General features: G+C 35.4%; 1 protein-coding gene across 1 annotated transcript; it reads left to right on the forward strand.

Moving 5' to 3' along the window:
• The first annotated feature begins 18,830 nt into the window (after nt 1-18,830).
• On the forward strand, nt 18,831-20,677 carry LOC111885049 (CBL-interacting serine/threonine-protein kinase 12). The gene has a single exon (XM_023881341.3). It carries the CDS (start codon nt 18,964-18,966, stop codon nt 20,461-20,463), a length of 1,500 nt encoding a protein of 499 aa, XP_023737109.1. The 5' UTR covers nt 18,831-18,963; the 3' UTR covers nt 20,464-20,677.
• Nucleotides 20,678-20,978: the final 301 nt, after the last annotated feature.

Genomic DNA, 20,978 nt, shown 5'->3' on the forward strand with positions numbered 1-20,978 from the left:
CCCTTGGGCATAGTATTAGCTAGTAGCTTCGACCAGTTTAGTACCCCAGTCTTTAACAATGTAATCGCGAGAGCAGTCTTTTGTTTGTTGCTGTAATCGCAACTTTCAAACATCATCTTCATCTCGGAGATCCCATCCATAACTTCCACCGGTGTTGGGCTTCCAAAAAGTCTCGGTGGCTTGGATGCCGTGAAATCCTTGTACTTGCATCTACGTCCATCATTTCCTTTATCTTGGTTATTCCTTCTAACTACTAGCAGTTTAGCTTGACCAACGGTCCTACTGTAGTCTCCTTCTTCTGACTGTCCGTCATTCAGTTATGGTTGTTCAACATGCATTGAAGGTTCATCCCTATTATTTAGCAATAGTTGCCTCATTTATTCCCTCTGTTCGACCATCATAGCCCGAATCATGGCTTGTACTCCAGCCATCGTGACTGGCTCTGGTGCAGCTTCTACTATCGGCACTTGCTCACTCCCTTCGGGATGAGGCTGGTGATTTTTGTTCCCATTTGCATTTCTGAGTCCACTTCATGTTGATTTATACACCAAGGTAGGTGATTTTAGATCTTTATTTACGATAGACGTTTGAATCCTCCTTATCACTCTGAAACGTTACATGCTAGTTCTAATATTGCAGTCGAACGTTTAGAATCTTGAACACATAAGGTTTCCAGATCCGGTCGGAAACAGACCATTGATCCGAACAAATAATAGCATATAAGGCAAACATAAAGCATTTAGCACATAAAAGCATTTTAGGTATTTTTCCTAAAACAAACTAGTGCTCGTGTCTAAAATATGGTAGACACTCATCTCATGATCATCCCTTAGCCTTCTAAGTTTAAGTATAGAAATCCTACAAATTCCTAGTTCGCTTAAACTAATGCTCTGATACCAACTGTAACATCTCCATTTTCACGACTAGAAAAGACCGATTTGTTTATGCTTCATTTTTAAAATCAAAGTATACTTTAAAAGAAAAGTGTTGCGGAATTTGTTCCTAGAAAATATGATAATGATATTATCAAAGCATTTCTTAAGAAATGCATTTTGTTTGAATTAAAACTTTGGGATATCGTCCTCAATACAGAAACATAAGCATAAACAGAACTTACATGTATTTACATTAATGATTTCCATCTCCTTTAATCTCTCAGTGTACTGTAGCTTTGTATCGACACCTGTGATACAAATAAACTGAGTGGGTCAAGCTAGGAAACCTGGTGAGTGCATAGGGTTTTCAACCCACAATAATAAAGTTATTATGTTTCATTATCACACAATTAGCCCAATTACTCATCCTCGTTATCTTCTTTATTTCTTAAGGATCTACCCTAAGAATCATCTTTCATTCACTTTTTCATTCTTAAGGATTCTCCTAAGGAATAAGCATGAAGTCCAGCGTTGCCTATGACACATCTGCCAATGTTATCTATTAGGCACAGCTGCCACTATTATTATTTAAGCACAACGGCCAGGATTATGACGTTCTCTATTATGCGCAGTTGCCGATATTATCATTTAGGCACAGCTGCCAGAATTATGATGTTCTCTATTAGGCGCAGCTGCCGATATTATCCTTTTTGTGCAGCTGCCGATATTATCCTTTTTGCGCAGTTGCTAAGACGTTTAGAGTACATCGTAGTTCAAAAACATCTACAGGTTGTGGCGCAGCTGCCAATATTCATCTATATCATCTTTCATCCCTCATCATTTATCTACCCATGTTCTACCCAACATATTTGTAGATATAAAATACATATACAGTTTAGATTTGAAAAAGTTTAAATCTTTCATCTAGCACATATCTCAAGATATAAAATACATATACAGTTTAGGTTTGGAAAAAAGAAATTTAAATCTTTCATCCAACACTGATCTCAAGATATAAAATACATATACAGTTTAGATCTGAAAAAAAAAGTTTAAATCTTTCATCCAGCACAGATCTCAAGATATAAAATACATATACAGTTTAGATCTGAAAAAAAAAATGTTTAAATCTTTCATCCAACATAGATCTCAAGATATAAAATATATATACAGTTTAGATCTGAAAAAAAGATGTTTAAATCTTTCATCCAACACACATCTCAAGATATAAAATACATATACAATTTAGATCTGAAAAAAGAAGTTTAAATCTTTCATCTTGAGCAGATCTCAAGATATAAAATACATATACAATTTAGATCTGAAAAAAAAAAGAAGTTTAAATCTTGCATCCAGCATAGATCTCGAGATATACAGATAATATGCACATATATCACGTAATTTATATAAAATACTTCATATCTATTTGTAAGTTGAAAGTAACTATGCACTCACTTGATAAGGTGATGATTCCAACTTAGACAGCGCTTCGCTTCTTTAAAATATGATTTCCGTTGATGAAATCGGGAAGTTTGTTGGAAACCGGGCTCTGCGGGGGCAGAAATTTTGCAAACCGAAAACTCTTTTTCTCGGAGCCTTCGGGAGCTCTGAGGCTTTCTTCTAGTGCTAAGGAAGTTTCCTACGCTTGGGGGGGGGGGGGGGGGGGTGTTTGGAAGGTTTAGAGAGAGCAGAGAGAAAGAGAAAGAAAGAGTGTAAGGTAAGAGAAACCCGGCTGCCTTCGCACCCATTTTGTAGGCCGAAGCCTCGGTCTATGTTGCGCATAACTTCGTTGGTATGTTGTGTACCACAGTACGCAGGGCGTACGAAGGTACGCAACGCGTTCGTACAATGGTGTGTTAACCTCCGGATGGAACGACGTGGATCACTTCGGACCGCACATAAGAAGATCGTTGAGCGTACCTTTGGTGTACGCGAGATGTACTAGGTACGTGAGGCGTCCGAAGGACTACGCGGGGCGTAGCCTCACATCATTCTCGCAATTTATATCCCCAGACTTCTAAAATTCGTAACTTTCACATACGAGCTTCGTTTTCGACGTGCTTTATATCCACACGTAGGTGGGACCGTAATCTGCGACTTTCGTTTAGACATTGTTGGCTAATTTTAAATTTATTTTTAAAATTTATATTTTTAACAGACTGAGACAGGAAAAGTCCGTTAAAATTCATAACTTTGTCATCCGACTTCCGTTTTCGTCTGTCTTTTTATCGTTGAGCTGCTACTAACGAGATCTTCAATACTCTTTTAGGTTGTGTCGGCTAAAGTTGCGCGATCTGAAATTCGAGCTTCAAGCTACATACTATTAAGCCAAATCTTAGAAAATTCATAACTTCCTAATACGAAGTCAGATTTGGACGTTCTTTTTATGCATTCTCTCGGTTTAACATATACTACAAATTTGGTTTAGATCTTTAAGGATAAAAATCACTTTATCGCAAACTCACTTTTTACGTGACAGAGCGTTGTGACGGTTTTCTCGTGAAACTTCGACATGTCATAACTTCTTCGTTATAACTCGGATTTCGGCGTTCTTTATATGTACGGAACCCTTGAGACATATGTTATAACTTGGTTAAGGTTATTTACTCTAAATAATATTCTATCAAAAGTTATTATTAATGCTCATTGTCTTTAAATTGACTAGCCCAAATCTGCGGGCGTTACAGATGTGATCGATGACCTTTTTGATGAACTCCCTATGATCAAGAGTTCTTTGATTATCAAGTTGTCTAATCTCAATTTTGATATGTAGAAGCGTTCTCTTTGTAGTAAGTTTCTCTCTGCTTTCCAAGGTTTGGATTCGATCGATAAAGGATTGTTAAGTTGAGCCTTCAGTGGTCTTCGGGGTTGCAGAAGTGACTGTAGCCAAAATTTGATCCACTTTAGACTAAAGATCGATGAATATCTCCTTAACACAACCAATTTCTTCTTCTTCTTATTCTTTTGTTTGGGCTTGGTGGTTGAATGTTGTGAGTCGCCAGATTCTTCATCGTCAAGGACCATAATCAAGTCTTTGGAAGGGAGAGGTTATTGAATCTCATCAAGGTTAGCATTATCATCTAAATCGAAGAGAGGATCAGAACTAATTTCAATTGATGCTTCTCCTTCATTGGTGTCATGCTCTTCAATGTTAGTGGGAGTAGGCTTTGAAGTACCAACATCAACTTCCATAGCTTGAACCTTTTGCACTGTGTATTCCATGTCTGACATCCATTTCTGAATTATGAGGATATCATGCACCGTTTTAGCATTGTTAAAGGCAGTGGTCCAATACTTAGCCACATGAAGAAGAGATTCTCCCTTCCGTCAAATCCTTATCGCACCAAGGTGTCCGTCGGGTCCATGGATCCTTGCACATTTGTGCTCACCATGCCTAGGCCGCTTGGATGTAATGGCGACGACGTAGGATTTATAGAGCTTCCTCAATCTCCTTGGTCTAAAACCAAGTTTGGCATTGGATCTGTTCTGGCTAGGGTCTCTGAAAAAGGACCCTGCAGTGCAACTGGTGTTTGATGTGTTTGTATGACATGAAAGAAAATGGAGTTCAGCTCCTCGGGAGAAATAAAGTGCATTTGTGAAGCCATGGAGACCTAAGTGCATGTATTGACTTCCTAATCCACTTGGTACTAGACTGGATTTTGTCTCCATGTTATGATGAAACTGATACACTTTTTGTATTAGAGTGGTTAGATTGGGTTGCTTCGGGTGAGTCAGCGTGGACTTAAACGACTGCGGGAGTCTTTTGAGAGACTCCAGCATATGTATTGCTTCACTTTTGGCTGTGGATAATGGTAAGCTTCAACTTATTTCTTCTAAAAACGTCTTCGGAATCCAAAGGCTCATTCACACTGTCATCAACCACGTTAACTGGTGGATCATGAGCCTTGGATGGAGAAGGTTGAACTTGATGAATGGACTCTACAGTGGTGGATTTTCTCTTCTTTAAAGCACCTGCACCCTTTGATACAACATTTAGGGGTGTGCGTTTGATAGCCAGGGATTTGACCCTTTTTGAAAATAGAAGGAATAATATCTTCTTCATGTGGCTAAGTATCGGGCCATTGCCTTCAACAATGCTAAAACGGTGCATGATATCCTCACAATTCAGAAATTGATGTCAGACATGGAAGACACAGTGCAAAAGGTTCAAGCTATGGAAGTTGATGTTCATACTTTCAAAGCCTCCTCCCACCAACATTGAGGAGCATGACTCTAATGAAGGAGAAACCGCAATTGAAATTAGTTCCGAACCTTTCTTCGGTTTAGATGATAATGCTAACCTTGATGAGATTCAATAACCTATCCCTTCCGAAGACTTCATTATGGTCCTTGACGATGAAGAATCCAACGACTCACAACATTCAACCTCCAAGCCCAAACAAAAGAATAAGAAGAAATTAGTTGTGTCAAGGAAATAATTCCTCGATCTTCAGTCTAAAGCGGATCAAATATTGGCTGCAGTCACTTCTGCAACCCGGAAGACCACTGAAGACTCAACTCAACAATCCTTTATCGGCCAAATCCAAACCTTGGAAATCAGAGAGAAACTTATTGCAGAGAGAACGCTTCTACGTATAAAAATGGGGATTTCAGAACTTGATAATCAAAAAACTCTTGATCATGGTGATGGGTTTTGGTCATAAGACATCCTATGTGCTCATACAAACCCTAATGCTCGGATCTAGGTTTCTCTATTGTACATACTTTGAATCCAAGACTATAAACCCTAATTCTAGCATATGGAAATCGATATTAACATATAATTAGGTTTATGATATTACCTTGATTGTTATGTAGCAATAACAATCCTAATTCCTCCTTGAATTGACCTTGGAAGGCTTAGAGTCACAAGTGTCACTCCTCTAATGGCTTACAAACACCATAAGCAAGTGGAGAAGGTATAAGGAGAGAGGGGAGGTATTGAATTCGTTTCTAGGACTTCTTGGGAAGGCATGGACGAATTCATGAGCCTTAGGGGTCTTTATATAGGTGTAGAGATTAGGGTTTTAGTCCTTATCCTTATCTAGTTGCTTGCCCACCAAGTAACCATAAGATAAGCCTTGGAAACCCTTATCCTAGTCGAATTCTAAGGCCTTATCACCTTAAATTCGTCCAACCTATTAATAAGATAATCCTTACCTTATTTTGTAACTATCACATAATTACAATTCAGCCCCTCTATTTTAATTAATTACACTTGCTCACAAAATTAATTCTTAATTAATTATTGACCAATATTAATTAAACAAATATGATTTCTCCTTTAATATATTATTCTTATAACATATTAATAAATCATAATAACCTCTCTCTCTAGTTATTTCTCCAATCAGGTTGCTTTGGTGAAGGCAACCCAAAAGGACCATGCACCATCGGGTCAAGTACATACCAAAATAGTTATGGACTTAGACACTAATCCAACAGTCTCCCACTTGGATAAGTCTAACAACTATTTTGCATATGACTTCAGATCCTGATCTGCAATCGTAGCTTTCCAAAGCCGCTGTCAACTCTGATCCTATCAGATATGCGTGTCCTTAGATAAGGGATCATATATTCCTCCATTCTAGATATCGTATGAGACATGATTTCTAATCATTCTCTTTGTACTATTTCTCGATTCCGATTTATGACGACTGACTAATTGAACAAATCAAATTAGCCCTAGCCTGGCCGAGCATTTACGTTTGTCATCACTAAATCATCGAGGGGCCCAAAGATATCGCTTTTATCCTACTTTGGATAAAAGGAACGGATAAACTTTGATACAATGCTTGCTTGCACTTACTAACCGAATCACACACAACAATATGTTTTATAACACCAAGTTACTAGTGCGTTTACATATTATCAATGTGCAACCGATTTGCAAGATACAACTCACACATCTCGGTTTCAAGAATATAAGATGTTATCGTCTCACCAATCACTCGTGATACAATTCATGGAGTGATCCAAGTGAGCATGGGTTTAATCCAATGCTCAAATCATATTCATAAGCACTCATGAACGTTGCAGCAAACATTTGCTTATGTCTAATACCTTATAGACAATCCACACACCAATTCATGACAGTCTTCATTCATATCCACTTCCAACATATGAACGACTGTGGCTCGTCTGAATAATTCGATTATTCTTAATAAACTCAATTATTCTGGAAGTCAAAACATGCAAATGTGAAACACAAGAATAATACTAATCCCATATGGCCTCAAACCTTTAGGTATAAATAAAACACCTTTTATTTATCACCATATCGATTACTCATTATTTGTCGTTTCGGGTAATCAACTTCTTACTTGAATTATTACACTTGTCCCATGCTCTTAGCATGCACACAATGTTTACCTATGGTTCTTACTTTGTGAAATAGATCACATTGAACACATTTCCAATCATTCTCATTTCACAACTCCAAATCCTTTTCATAAGTGAAAGAATATCAAATTCTTGCTACTTATAGAATATGCTAGATTCTAACATTTTATGCAATGATCTCTTTTGTAATGTCACTGCACCAAAGTCACAAAGACTATTGCCAATGATATTACAAAGTCTTCTATCGGACATTGTTACAAGACAATTCCTTAGATATGATGTCTCTCGCTCAAAGTACTTTCCTTTGAACAAACTTTTGCATAAAAGTTTCTAATCTTAGACATAGATTTTTCAATATTCAATTCCCAATATGGACACGCTTCCATATTTTCCATATGACAACTCATTCTTAATAGAATCTTATCTATTCGTAATGATGTCGATATGGTCCATCCAATATGAAACATTTCCACAACTCATTCTTAATAGAATCTTTTCTATTCATAATAATGTCGATATGGTCCATCCAATACCATGCTTCCAACTACTCACAAGCGACCAATCCTCGTCAAACTTTGGATTGTCCTTTGATAGTTGTTTAATTATTTTAGTCAAAACCAATTCTAGTCCCTTTTCCCTCTAAATGCACTCGACATTTGGAAAATTTTAGAATGGTCAAACATTAAAGCATTTGCAATCGATCCTATACCCGAAGCGTATGGGACACGACGCATAATGTTTTATTTGCTATGTTCTCAAAATTCGAATTGTGAAAAGGAATGTCGTAGTCATAATCGAAATTTTAAGAACACACTATGTACCCTTGACTAAATTTATTAACATTTCTCAACCTAATCCTTTAGATTTGAAATGAAGCATAAAATTCTCTCCCTTAATTATAGCAAAACAACTTTACAACCCTTACGACTTTACAAGGTATAACTCTTGTTTTCTATAATTAATATTGCCAACTTGCAATATGTGCCTTAATAATCATACAATCATAACATTTATGCTCCCACTATATTGATGATTATTATAAAACATAACACTTATGCTCCCACTAGCTTTGACATGTATTCAGAAACAACTTAACTTTCAGAAAAACAATGCTTATTGAATTTCTTAAGTCCATGTTTCTAATACTTAATGATTTGATAATCTTTTATCAAGGCTTCTTGAACTTATACACCTTTGCCTTAGATAGTTCATATGCATGTCTAAACAATTAAGACTAATTGCCAAACCTCACAATTCAAATTATGGAAAGGGATACCGTAACCATAATCGAATTCGAGAATGCAATTTTACAATCACTATCTTCTTAAAATCTTTCTTAGTGAAAGCATTTCCTCACACTCATTTTCATGAAGGAGGAAATCTTATGACACTTAGATTTAAACGGTGTATTTTTTCCTATCCATGTGAATTTGTCAAAACCAAAGTTTACGACAAATTCAAACTCATATGGATCGAACTTTCTTGATCTCGATTTCTTGCCTTCATGGTAGCACAGCTGCCCACCATGTCTTCCAAGTAGTTAAGCAGCTCACCTTTTATCATCAATATACTTTCCATTGATCAAGGTCCTTGCCTCTTATGCATTCAAATGAGAACTCATAGGACTCACATGTATAATTAACTCGATTGGATTGGCACAGAAACAAAATAATGTCAACACGATAGGTTGTAAACCTCAACTCGTGTGCTAGTGATGATCGATAAGGTTTATTTTATTTGTTCTTGAAACCTTTCAAGACCAATAAGACTCCCATTGACTCCTTGACATATAAGATTCTCTTGTCAAAACATTTATTGACAAACAAATATTCAAGAGTTAGCGTAGCTTTTATCAAAACTCTTCATAAATTGGTCCTAGTTGGTCTTTGTCTTATCCAAGACATCACAACTTTCCACATTTGATGAATGTTATAAACCTTTAATACTTTTCACTCATTGTCACAATCTTAACTTTAAGACTTGTTATTGGAACGAAGTATGATAGACTTCTTGATTTAACCATTTCTTCAATTCTTGATTCCTCTTCTTAGACATACAATTGTACTAAGACTCATTTAGAGGATCAATTGAGATATGGTTCTTAATCATTAAGACCTATCATAAAGCATAAAAGGTACTCTCCCTTCTTCTTAGAATGGAGAAAATTTTATCTTTCTGTCTACTTGATTCTTCTTATTCGTTCTGCTATTAAACTTTTTCAATCAATTCATAATCACACTTAATCTTGTAAGTATAATCATATTTACTAAACTTTTAGTAAACCAAGACGAATATCTTGTTGCTCTTATGGTGGACTTGATCAACACGCAACTTTGTGTACTTGATCTCTTAGTCCTTCACTTGACACTTTGTCAATGAATTAGTCTAATTTCCAAATATGAAATTTCTCATTCATCGTGTAACCAAGTTGCATGATTCCAAGTTTCTGTCCGATTGAAACTTGGGTGATGAGAAACTCTCTCTATTTGGTAAATTCTCGACTTTCCATAAATAACATAATAAGAACCAAATCCATTATTGCTAATAATAGAAACATCCAAACATCAATTTTTCATATACGCCATTGCAAGGATAAATAAATAATATAAAATCAAAATTTATTTTATTGTGGAAAAATTTTGTCCTTACAATGCAATTCATTGAAAAACTATGCTAATACATCTTTCTTAGCAATCTAATTCTAACTCTAAGTAGTAGCTCAAGAATCTAATCTTTGAGAAATGCGATCGAAATCCATTCCTTCATGGTTAGATTATGCTCACTTCTTCCTTTAAGCTCCCTTTCTTTTCTTCGATTCTACAAAACATCAATTGTAATCTTATCACATTATGTATTAAGAATCTAGAATGAAGCTTAAAGAGTTGGTCAATGGATTTTACCTATATTAGAGCCATACGTTTCGACTCTCCCATCTCTTAGATCTCTTAGGTAAATGGGGCAGCTTCGTCTCCAATGCCCTTTCTCTTGGCAATAAAAGCAAATTGACTCTTTTGGAACATGACATGGAACTACTTCAGACATTGCCTTTCTCTTATGATCAAACTTTTCGATCATAGCGTGTCTTTCGTTGCCATTGTCTATACCCATAGAGGTCTTGAAGGCAGATTCACCAATCAACTCTGCTTTTCTATTGCGCCAAACCATTGCTGATTTGGCAGCAATAAGCATATAGGTGAGATCTATAAGGGTCACGTCGCGGTTCATCATATAGTACTCTCTTATGAACTCACTATATGAGTTAGGAAGTGACTGAAGAACCCAATCAATAGCCATTTCCTCACAGACAGCGGATCCCAACATTCTTAACCTATCAATGTGTGGCTTCATCCCTAGGATGTGTGCACACACCGACTTTCCTTCTTTATGTTTACTTGCCAAAAGGGCTTGAGTGATCTTGAACTTTTCAAGCCTTTGAACTTGTGGGTTAGGGAGAATAATTGGAGGAGGTGGAGGGAGTGAAGCATGATTTCTTGTTCCTTGATCGAATCGTGGAATATCATCTTCATGTGGAATGCTTGTTCCATGGGATTTGGGAAGACCATAGTTGTCGAACTTTGACATCTACAATATGGGAGAAAATGAATTCAAGTTAGCTGATTGATTGAGTCCTTAGAAAATCACCCAAATGAGATACTAAGGCTAGGACCCAACACAATATTCTACAACTCGGGAGAGGGATGCCGTAACCCAAATTGCAGAACATTTGAAGGTAAGTGAATGACGATTCACTAATTTCCACCACGAAAAACGAAAAAGAAATTTAAGTTTTAAATCTATGAAAACTCCTAGATCCTTTGAGATTCATTGAACTTTCAATGGCATGTTTAAATCTCGATATGCCCCTCTTGTTTGTGACTGGGATGCCGAGGATCACAACGCGGGTGTGAATAACCATGCAAACTTACATGGTGCCCTCACATGTTACAGTCACCTATTCGATGTGCCGGTAAACCACACACGCTCCACCGAACTATGACAAACATTGAGTCACCCTTTGCTACCTTTGCTTAGAACCATTTAGTGTGTCGGTAAACCACACACGCTCCACTAACATCTTCGCAAGGGCACAAAGTGTAATTTCATGGAATTGCATCAATTCACTTTTGCCTAAGTAACTAAGATTGGGAATTTTATGAAAACATTTAGTTACTTTTATACTTCATTATACTTATAATGGAAGGTTTCGTCCTATCCTACCCGTTCGGCTAACGACCCTCCACTAGTCAAGAGTGCGGTGGGTAAGAGTGGATACCCATTCAATCGCCATTTTATAGGCAATTTCCTTAAACACCCCTTATAGACCAGCTTCGTGAATGAGGCCTACTAACGGTAAGACTGACTTTTACTCATACATACATATATATATATATATATATATATATATATATATATATATATATATATATATATATATATATATATAATGTTAGACTTTTAATGTTATATATATAGTATATGGTGTATTTTACACTTTTAAAATATTAGGTGGTCTAATTTAACAATTATACTTTTAATTCAATTAAATTGTAAACCTAAACTTTTATGGATTTATTAAACCTCTTTTAATTATACACCTTAATTAATTAATAAAACCATAAGGGTGTGATTTGAACCTTTTCAAAACAATACTAGAGTTTTAGAATTTAGCATTCCTAGTTAAACTTTTAATCAACTTTTAAATTCCAAAACTTGAGGGCAAGTTTTGAAACATTTCAACACATTAGGGTTTAGAATTTAAATATACATCAAAATTAAACCATTTAATCAAAATTTAAATTCCAAAACTTGAGGGCAAGTTTGAAACCTTTTTCAAAACATTGGGGTTTTAACTATTTAAATTTCAAAAACAACAAAACTATTGGGTTCAAATTTAAACTATAAAACCTAAAGGGGAAAATATGAAACTTTTCAAAGCACAAGGATCAAATAACAAATAATCTAAATTAACATTTAATTACATAATTATCCATATTTGATTTATTTAATGATTTCTTGCAAAACAATTTATCAATTTAATCAAAATAATTTAAACAATTATCACATAAGGAAACAATTATCTTATTAATTGATAAATATCTTCAATTAGATCAAAAATATAGTCAAATATATCATATAATCGGATTAATATTGATCTAACATGATAAGGTAACTATCCATAAGCAAAAACAGCAAGAAATCGCGAAGATATCCCCATCTGACGAGTTGACTCGTCGAGTCAGGCTTGGACTCGGCGAGTCCAGCCTCCAGAAACCCAAAAAACGAATTTTCCAGTTATACAATGCATCAATACAATTGAAACCAAGCTAGGCTCTGATACCACTGATGGGTTTTGGTCATAAGACATCCTATGTGCTCATACAAACCCTAATGCTTGGATCTAGGTTTCTTTATTGTACATACTTTGAATCCAAGACTATAAACCCTAATTCTAGCATATGGAAATCGATATTAACATATAATTAGGTTTATGATATTACCTTGATTGTTATGTAGCAATAGCAATCCTAATTCCTCCTTGAATTGACCTTGGAAGGCTTAGAGTCACAAGTGTCACTCCTCTAATGGCTTACAAACACCATAAGCAAGTGGAGAAGGTATAAGGAGAGAGGGGAGGTATTGAATTCGTTTCTAGGACCTCTTGGGAAGGCATGGACGAATTCATGAGCCTTAGGGGTTTTTATATAGGTGTAGAGATTAGGGTTTTAGTCCTTATCCTTATCTAGTTGCTTGCCCACCAAGTAACCATAAGATAAGCCTTGGAAACCTTTATCCTAGTCGAATTCTAAGGCCTTATCACCTTAAATTCGTCCAACCTATTAATAAGATAATCCTTACCTTATTTTGTAACTATCACATAATTACAATTCAGCCTCTCTAGTTTAATTAATTACACTTGCTCACAAAATTAATTCTTAGTTAATTATTGACCAATATTAATTAAACAAATATGATTTCTCCTTTAATATATTATTCTTATAACATATTAATAAATTATAATAACCTCTTTCTCTAGTTATTTCTCCAATCAAGTTGCTTTGGTGAAGGCAACCCAAAAGGACCATGCACCATCGGGTCAAGTACATACCAAAATAGTTATGGACTTAGACACTAATCCAACAATTGGGTGTTCATCAAAAGGCCATCGATCTCATCGATGAAGTCAAGGTTCTAAAGACCGAGCTCCAGACAACCATCCAAGAACAAGAAACTAAGTCTCAATAACTCATCAGTGAGACTCACATGGCCTATGAAATGGGTTACTCTGTTCTTCACAATACAATCAAAGGGTTGAGATAATCACTTACAACAAAAGAAAGTGTTGATGAAATCCTTCGTTTTACCATGATACCGGTCTAACAAATCACTACAGCATAACAACATTCTATATACCAGGATACATATCTAGTAATTCACTACAACATAACAACATACTAAATATCAACAATCCAGGGAATGCATAGTCATATATACTCACAGGTGAGATAGGCACCCGGATAGGTGATCCTACTCTAGAACCACAACCAAACGAGTAACAGGTAAAATAGCCTACATCAAGAGTCCTCAATCTATCCTACATGACTATATACAGTCCCTAATACATCCCTCTACTAACAGATAACCAAAACTAGCAAGCCGTCATTGGTGTCGTCGACCCATGGGTACAGTGAGGCGAAACTCACATAAAATGAAGAAACCTGAGAACACCGTGATACGCTCCCTACTACACTGCTTTCTCCCACGGATGCACTAGCATCAAGAACCATGTAAAATCTTAATCACCAATCAAAACCCTCAAGTTTGACCTAAATTCAAACTTGGTAAAAAATTCAACGGTCAATGGAGTCAACAAAAGTCAAAGTCCAAGGATGGATGAGTACACCCTGCTTACTCAACTTACGCCCCGCGTACATGGGATGGCTTAGTACGCCCAACCTACAAAAATTACCCCCAGCTTACTCGAGCTGATTCCATCCTTTCTATTAAGCACTTAATCCATTAAGGACTTTTCACCCAAACTCAGATCTAGCCTCTAAACACTGTCTTAAGTCATAAAGTTTCCACCTTTATGACTTTCCATGGCTAGGGAAGGTCCAAAAGCTAAAACCCTAACTTATTAATCCATTAAGACATCACAACTCTTGCATGGAAGGGATAGAAGGACCAATATCACATTTTTATGGTTCCTAATAGCTCCATAATGGATAAAGTTTCCACTTTTATCCATTAGAATGGTCCCAACAAAAAAGATCTAGTATTTAAGTCATAAAGGGACCAAAAGTGCATCTTTTTCAACTTAATCCATTAATTCCAAGTCTCTAACCTTCATATATGAATAAATATGATGTTTAGATGGATAAAGTTTCCAACTTTATCCATAACAAGGTTACAAACTTCCAAGATCTAAACTTTATGCACTTAAAGTGACCAAAAGCTCATAACACCCAAAACTAGCTAGATCTAACAATTTCATCATCAAGATTCAAACTTTATACCTCCACAAGAAAGATCAAGGTGAACAAGGTTTGCATCTATAAGCTCCAATACATCCAACGCTTCTTAAACGAGTTCTGTCTTCTCCAAGGTGCACCAAGGACACTCCAAAGCACATAAAAACACCTTCTCTTTGCTCACAAGGCTCAAACTAGGGTTAGGGTTTCAAGAGAGGGTGGTGGAGAGGTGGAGGCTGAGAATGGAGTGAGTTTGGGGAAGTTAAGGAGCTCAAATATGGCTCAAACAACGAAAATAAGGTTTCGGCACTGAACGCATACACCCATGTACTCAATTTATGCCCAACGTACCAGGGATGCCCCAGTACGCCCAACGTACGCGACTAACCCAAAGATCGTTCTAACTTCAAACGGTCGTAACTTCTTTGTTCCAACTATGTTTTCGACGTTCTTTATATCCCCAGAAAGGTATTGGAGACCTCTATAATATTATCTAAATATCTTGGGCTAAAAACTTCTCAAATAAAAACCCATATTTCATGTAAGAACCTGACCTATAACTTTTCCTGTTCTACCCTTCGGCCCAAAACACAATTTGAAGGTTTAGATCTCATAACCATCATTGCCTCCTTCAAAAAAGTTATAAACATTACCTCCTTAAGGCCTAAAGCCTTTACACAATTGACTTCTGGCCAACGATCCTGAAATAAAAAATGATGGGACACAGGATGTAACATAATAGGTTACCAACTACATGACACCTGCCATAGATTTTATTTTTGATGGTATAAACATTTTAACATTAAAATTTACGTATACATTTTATCATTAATTTTTTCTATATGCATTTCACCATTAAATTTTACATAATTTATTCAAAAAATACTATTTCGAAAGCTACATCTATTTTAATATGAATATATATTTTTACTTATAGATAAAATGTTTTTTTCTGACAATTTTTTTTGTCTTAATTCCAATTATCGGTCAAAACGTTTTATTTTAACGATTCGGATAACATACATCATTGGTCTAGTATATCTAATGATAATTTTTTTGATTACATACCCATCACTTCTACAAATCTAATAAATCGATGTCATATAATTTGATGATGAAATCAATAGTGATTCAGAGGTTCATGGCTAGTTTTCTCAAACGGGTGAAATGAAGCAATTCGGTGACAATGATTGCCATTTCACAAGTGATTATTGATCCAGAAAATCACTGCGTCTGAAGTATATTGTGCGACTTATATGGTTTATCAAAATTCAGTTCCTGTGATTAAAGGCAAGTCTAATTTTTTTTGTTAGCTCATTGTTAATTGCTATGTTTTGGATTTGTTTCATTATGTGGAGTCCTTTTTTGAATCATTTTTAGATAAAGGTGGAGTCTCATATTGCACACCTCACACTTTGAGTATGTGGAGTCCTAACAACAACAACAACAACTTACTCTCTTATATATAAATATACATTTTAATACCGAAACAATAGAACATTTTTAAGTTTTATATAAACCACGGTTATTTAGTTTTAAATTAAGGGAAATTTCCAAAAAAGTCGTAAAATTTTAGGTCGATTTATGAAAAAGTCCCAAATTAAATTTTGTTTACAGAAAAGCACATAATACAGGTTAGAACTTTGAAAAAACCCTTTTCGGGCGGTTTCGCAGATTTAGCCGGTATTCTGTCTTTTTTCGTTAGTTTGCTCAAAATTTTGGGACTTTTCCAAAAATTACTTGATAACCAAAATATGGGGACTTTTCTGAAAATTACCATGAAATTAATGGATATTATTATTAACAAATCATTTATAAACACAAAAAATATTTTTATTATAAAAAAAGGAAATACATTTGTTGCTAATTTGTAGGAATAAATTGGTTGTCTAAGTACTCATCTATTGCTTGCTGACCACTCAAACTCTTTACGTTCCGCATATGTATTGTTGTGGATATGATGGTGAGATGTACTCAGTTAGTGTTCCTTTAATGTTGGTGTTCATCTTATCTTGTTTAACCTAACTCCCACTCAACATCCATACCTCACATGTTAACAACCATCAGCTAACACACATTTATCAAATGCGAAAAGTGATCCATGAATGATAGTTTATATGGAAACAAGTGAAGGGTGATTATCTATTTAAATTGTCATCAAAGTTTACTTTTCACTCTCGATACATGTGTGTAATTTGATGGTTGTTACAGGGTAATGATATTTTCTAATAACATGTGATCATATAGCGTCATGTCTGATAACAAGTAGACGCTTATTGATTGTGTATTAATAAATATTATTAAATCTTGTATTGGTCACACCTAACACGTTACTTCTTACTATGACACACACAACGATACATATGAAGAACATAAGGACTTTGAAGTGGTCAACAAACAATAGAAAAGTACATAGTCGACTATTATATTCCTAGAAATTAGCTAAAAATGTATTTCTTTTGTTTATAATAAAAAAATTTATATGTTTATAAATGATTTATTAATAATAATATCAATTAATTCTATAATAATTTTCAGAAAATACCCAATATTTTGGTTATCGGGTAATTTTCAAAAAATATTAATATTTTGAGCAAACTAACGAAAAAGGACAGAATACCGACTAAATCTTTGAAACCGGGTAGAAAGGGTTTTTTCGAAGTTTTAGCCGGTATTCTGTGCTTTTATGTAAACAAAAATTAGTTTTGGACTTTTTCATAAATTAAACTAAAATTATAGGACTTTTATGAAAATTTCCCTTAAATTAATAAAATATTATATTATATTATATTAATTTATGAAAACATAAAAGATAGATAAACAGATTTATTTAACAACATTATATTCTTATTTATTGAGTTAATAATGTTTTAAAATAATTAATTATTTAAATATTTCATTTTAATTATGTTATATAAAACATTATAGATTAAAGATTAACTTTTGTAGTATGTAGACATGTAAGATTTTGGATTTATGTAGTCTAAACAATAACAACACTTCAGAATATGCATAAGATTAGGGATGTCAACGGGACCAAACGGGAGCGGAAATGGTTGCCCCCGCCCCCGCTCCCGAAATCCCTTGTTGCCTCCGCTCCCGGTCCCGCTCCCGGATCCCCCGCTTACACAGCCCCCGGTCCCGCCCCCGTTCCCCCGGTACTCCCGGTTTATAGGCTTAAAAATGGATTTTTTTGCTAAAAAATTGCTTTGTTTTAGGCTAAAAATAATTTTTTTAATAACTTTTGTATATAAACAAACATGTAAGCCCTTGATAAATCAAGAATTGATCGAACATAAAACATCACTAAAGTTATAAACATATATATATTTTTTATATAAATATAAACGGGGCCCCCGCGGGAGTACGGGACGGAAACACTCACTCCCGCCCCCGGTCCCGAAAATAAACGGGAGTTAATATCGCCCCCGCCCCTGCTCCCGCTCCCAAATTTTTTAAAAAATTAGTCCCGTACGGTATCGGGGTCCTGCGGGAGTTTTTGACATCCCTACATAAGATATTAAAAAATATGATGTTTTAGACTCGATACACATTTTTTAGTAGGCCATTTAGGATAGTCACTTTATTTATGATAGTAAATTTTGTTAATATCCATAACTTTATTCAAATGCAAATTGCAAAATGTTTAATATTATATTGTTGGAGATCAGCCATCTTGAATCCTATTAATTTGAATTTTATTTTACAATCGAAATATATTCAATAGTTAACTTCTAAATTAGTTAAAAATAATAATTAAAATACATTTAATCGATAATTACAATTAACTTTATATACAATCAAAAGTTGCATTAACTTAAAAATAATAATAAATTGCATTGAGTTAATTGTTCCGTTGAATCTGAAAAAAAATGAAAATGTAGTTTTAAAATAATTCAAAGAATAAAATCATATAAAAAAAATATATAGCATAATTTATGTATCTAAACCCGTGGGTAGACGGTCACTAAAATCATCATGTATTTCACGATAAAGATTTATATTTGTAACAAAACTAATTTATATTTTGTTTTATATACTTACAATCTTCTTTAAAATTTCAAAATCATTTAACATGATTATTTAATAAAATATATAAACATTTGTCTGTATCGATTCTCCGGGAAGACAGAGGCCATCCATTCGTTGAGCTTGTTATATAAAGTATGTGCTCATAACTGCTAGTGAACAAACAAAACACCCTGTTTCCATCCACCTCACAAATATCATCAACAAAATCCAACCAGATCAAAATCAAACCTCACACTCTTCCTCAAATGTTAAAGGAAAACCCAATTCAAGAATTACAGTTGCAAAATCCAAATCCAAATCCAAATCAAAATCCCCCAAAAATCTTAACTACCATGGCAGCAAACTCGCCGACCACCACAAGAAAAGAAGGTGAGTTTCTCCTCCTTGGCCGATACGAGATCGGAAAGCTTCTCGGACATGGCACCTTCTCTAAAGTCTACCTCGGTCGTAACGTGAAAACCAATGAATTTGTCGCCATTAAAGTGATCGATAAAGAACAGATCTTGAAAGGCGGTTTAATCTCCCACATAAAACGCGAGATCTCCATCCTCCGCCGTGTTCGCCACCCGAACATCGTCCAACTCTTCGAGGTAATGGCAACAAAAGCTAAAATATTTTTCGTTATGGAATACGTTAAAGGCGGTGAGTTGTTCAATAAAGTTGCTAAAGGTAGATTAAAAGAAGAAATCGCTAGAAATTATTTCCAACAACTCATTTCTGCTGTAGGGTTTTGTCATGCTCGTGGTGTTTTCCATCGAGATTTAAAGCCTGAGAATATATTACTAGATGAAGATGGTAATTTGAAGGTCTCCGATTTCGGATTAAGCGCCATTTCTGAGCAAATCAGAGGCGATGGTCTGTTTCATACCTTTTGTGGAACGCCGGCGTATGTTGCGCCGGAGGTTTTAGGCCGGAAAGGGTACGAAGCTGCGAAAGTCGATATCTGGTCATGTGGGGTTATCTTGTTCGTTTTAATGGCTGGTTATTTACCATTTCATGATCAAAACGTTATGGTTATGTATAAGAAGATTTACAGAGGGGAATTCCGGTGTCCACGGTGGTTCTCACCGGAGTTATCCCGGCTGTTAAAACGACTCCTTCAAACAAACCCAGTAACCAGAATCACCATACCAGAGCTCATGGAGAATCGTTGGTTTAAGAAAGGATTTAAGAACATAAAATTCTATTTAGAAGATGATAAATTGTTTAGCGTGAAAGATGAAGACTTTAAAGACGATGATATCGATTACTCATCCGATCAATCTTCACGACCCGAATCACCTACCGAGGTTGACACCAGAAAGCGGCTCACCACCATGCCCAGACCTGCGAGCTTGAACGCATTCGATCTAATTTCATTCTCACCTGGGTTTAGTTTATCTGGGCTTTTTGAAGACGCCGGAGAGGAGTTACGTTTCGTCTCCGGCGCCACCGTGCCACACATCATTTCGAAGCTCGAGGAGATCGCAAAAGGGGTGAGTTTCAAAGTAAGGAAGAAGGATTTCCGGGTAAGTTTGGAAGGATCAAGGGAGGGAGTGAAAGGTCCGTTGACGATCGGAGCTGAGATATTTGAATTAACACCAAATTTAAGAATGATTGAAGTAAAGAAGAACGCCGGAGACAAAGGGGAATACGATGAGTTTTTTGATCGTGAACTCCGGCCGGGATTGCGTACTCTGATGTTGCCGGCGCCTATCTCCGGTGAATCTTCGGTTTTGCCGTCTGAGACTGAATCACTGAAATGATTTTGGTTGTATTAGTGAGTGCCACGTGCCAAAGCCTTGGCGCTTATTGACTGTGGAAACATATATAGGTTCGAGTTCCACATTAAAAGCAGTAAAAAGTTGTTGTATTTTAGTGTATATCTCGATGTTGAATCCTTGTTTTTTCAATTTCTATGACTTGTAACGTTTCTTTGATATTTGGAGTTGGGTAGAATATGTTGTGGCTTTTTAATAATTGAAAGTATTGGAAGTGGAAGGTGATTTCCATAATCTAATGATAGGAAACAATAAAGAATAAGCCAATGTAACTTTATGTTATAGATTTATATAGATTTATATATTTAATATTTCACAATGATTGTAAGATATTGGTGTGAAATTGTATTTTAATCTTTAACAATCATTATTGTAACATGTTTGTGAGATTGATAATCTTTTATATATAAACTAGGTATGTTCCTAGATTATTGTAAAATGTTGATGAGATTATATATAATCTTTTATATATAAACCAGGTATGTTTCTACAAAGGTGAG

The sequence above is a fragment of the Lactuca sativa genome, chromosome 4 (assembly GCF_002870075.4).
Source record: "Lactuca sativa cultivar Salinas chromosome 4, Lsat_Salinas_v11, whole genome shotgun sequence".
In the NCBI taxonomy this organism is placed as follows: Eukaryota; Viridiplantae; Streptophyta; class Magnoliopsida; order Asterales; family Asteraceae; genus Lactuca; species Lactuca sativa.

Bases quoted from the DNA above. Each gene is read 5' to 3' on its own strand.
- LOC111885049 (XM_023881341.3), top strand. From the start codon at position 18,964: ATGTTAAAGGAAAACCCAATTCAAGAATTACAGTTGCAAAATCCAAAT.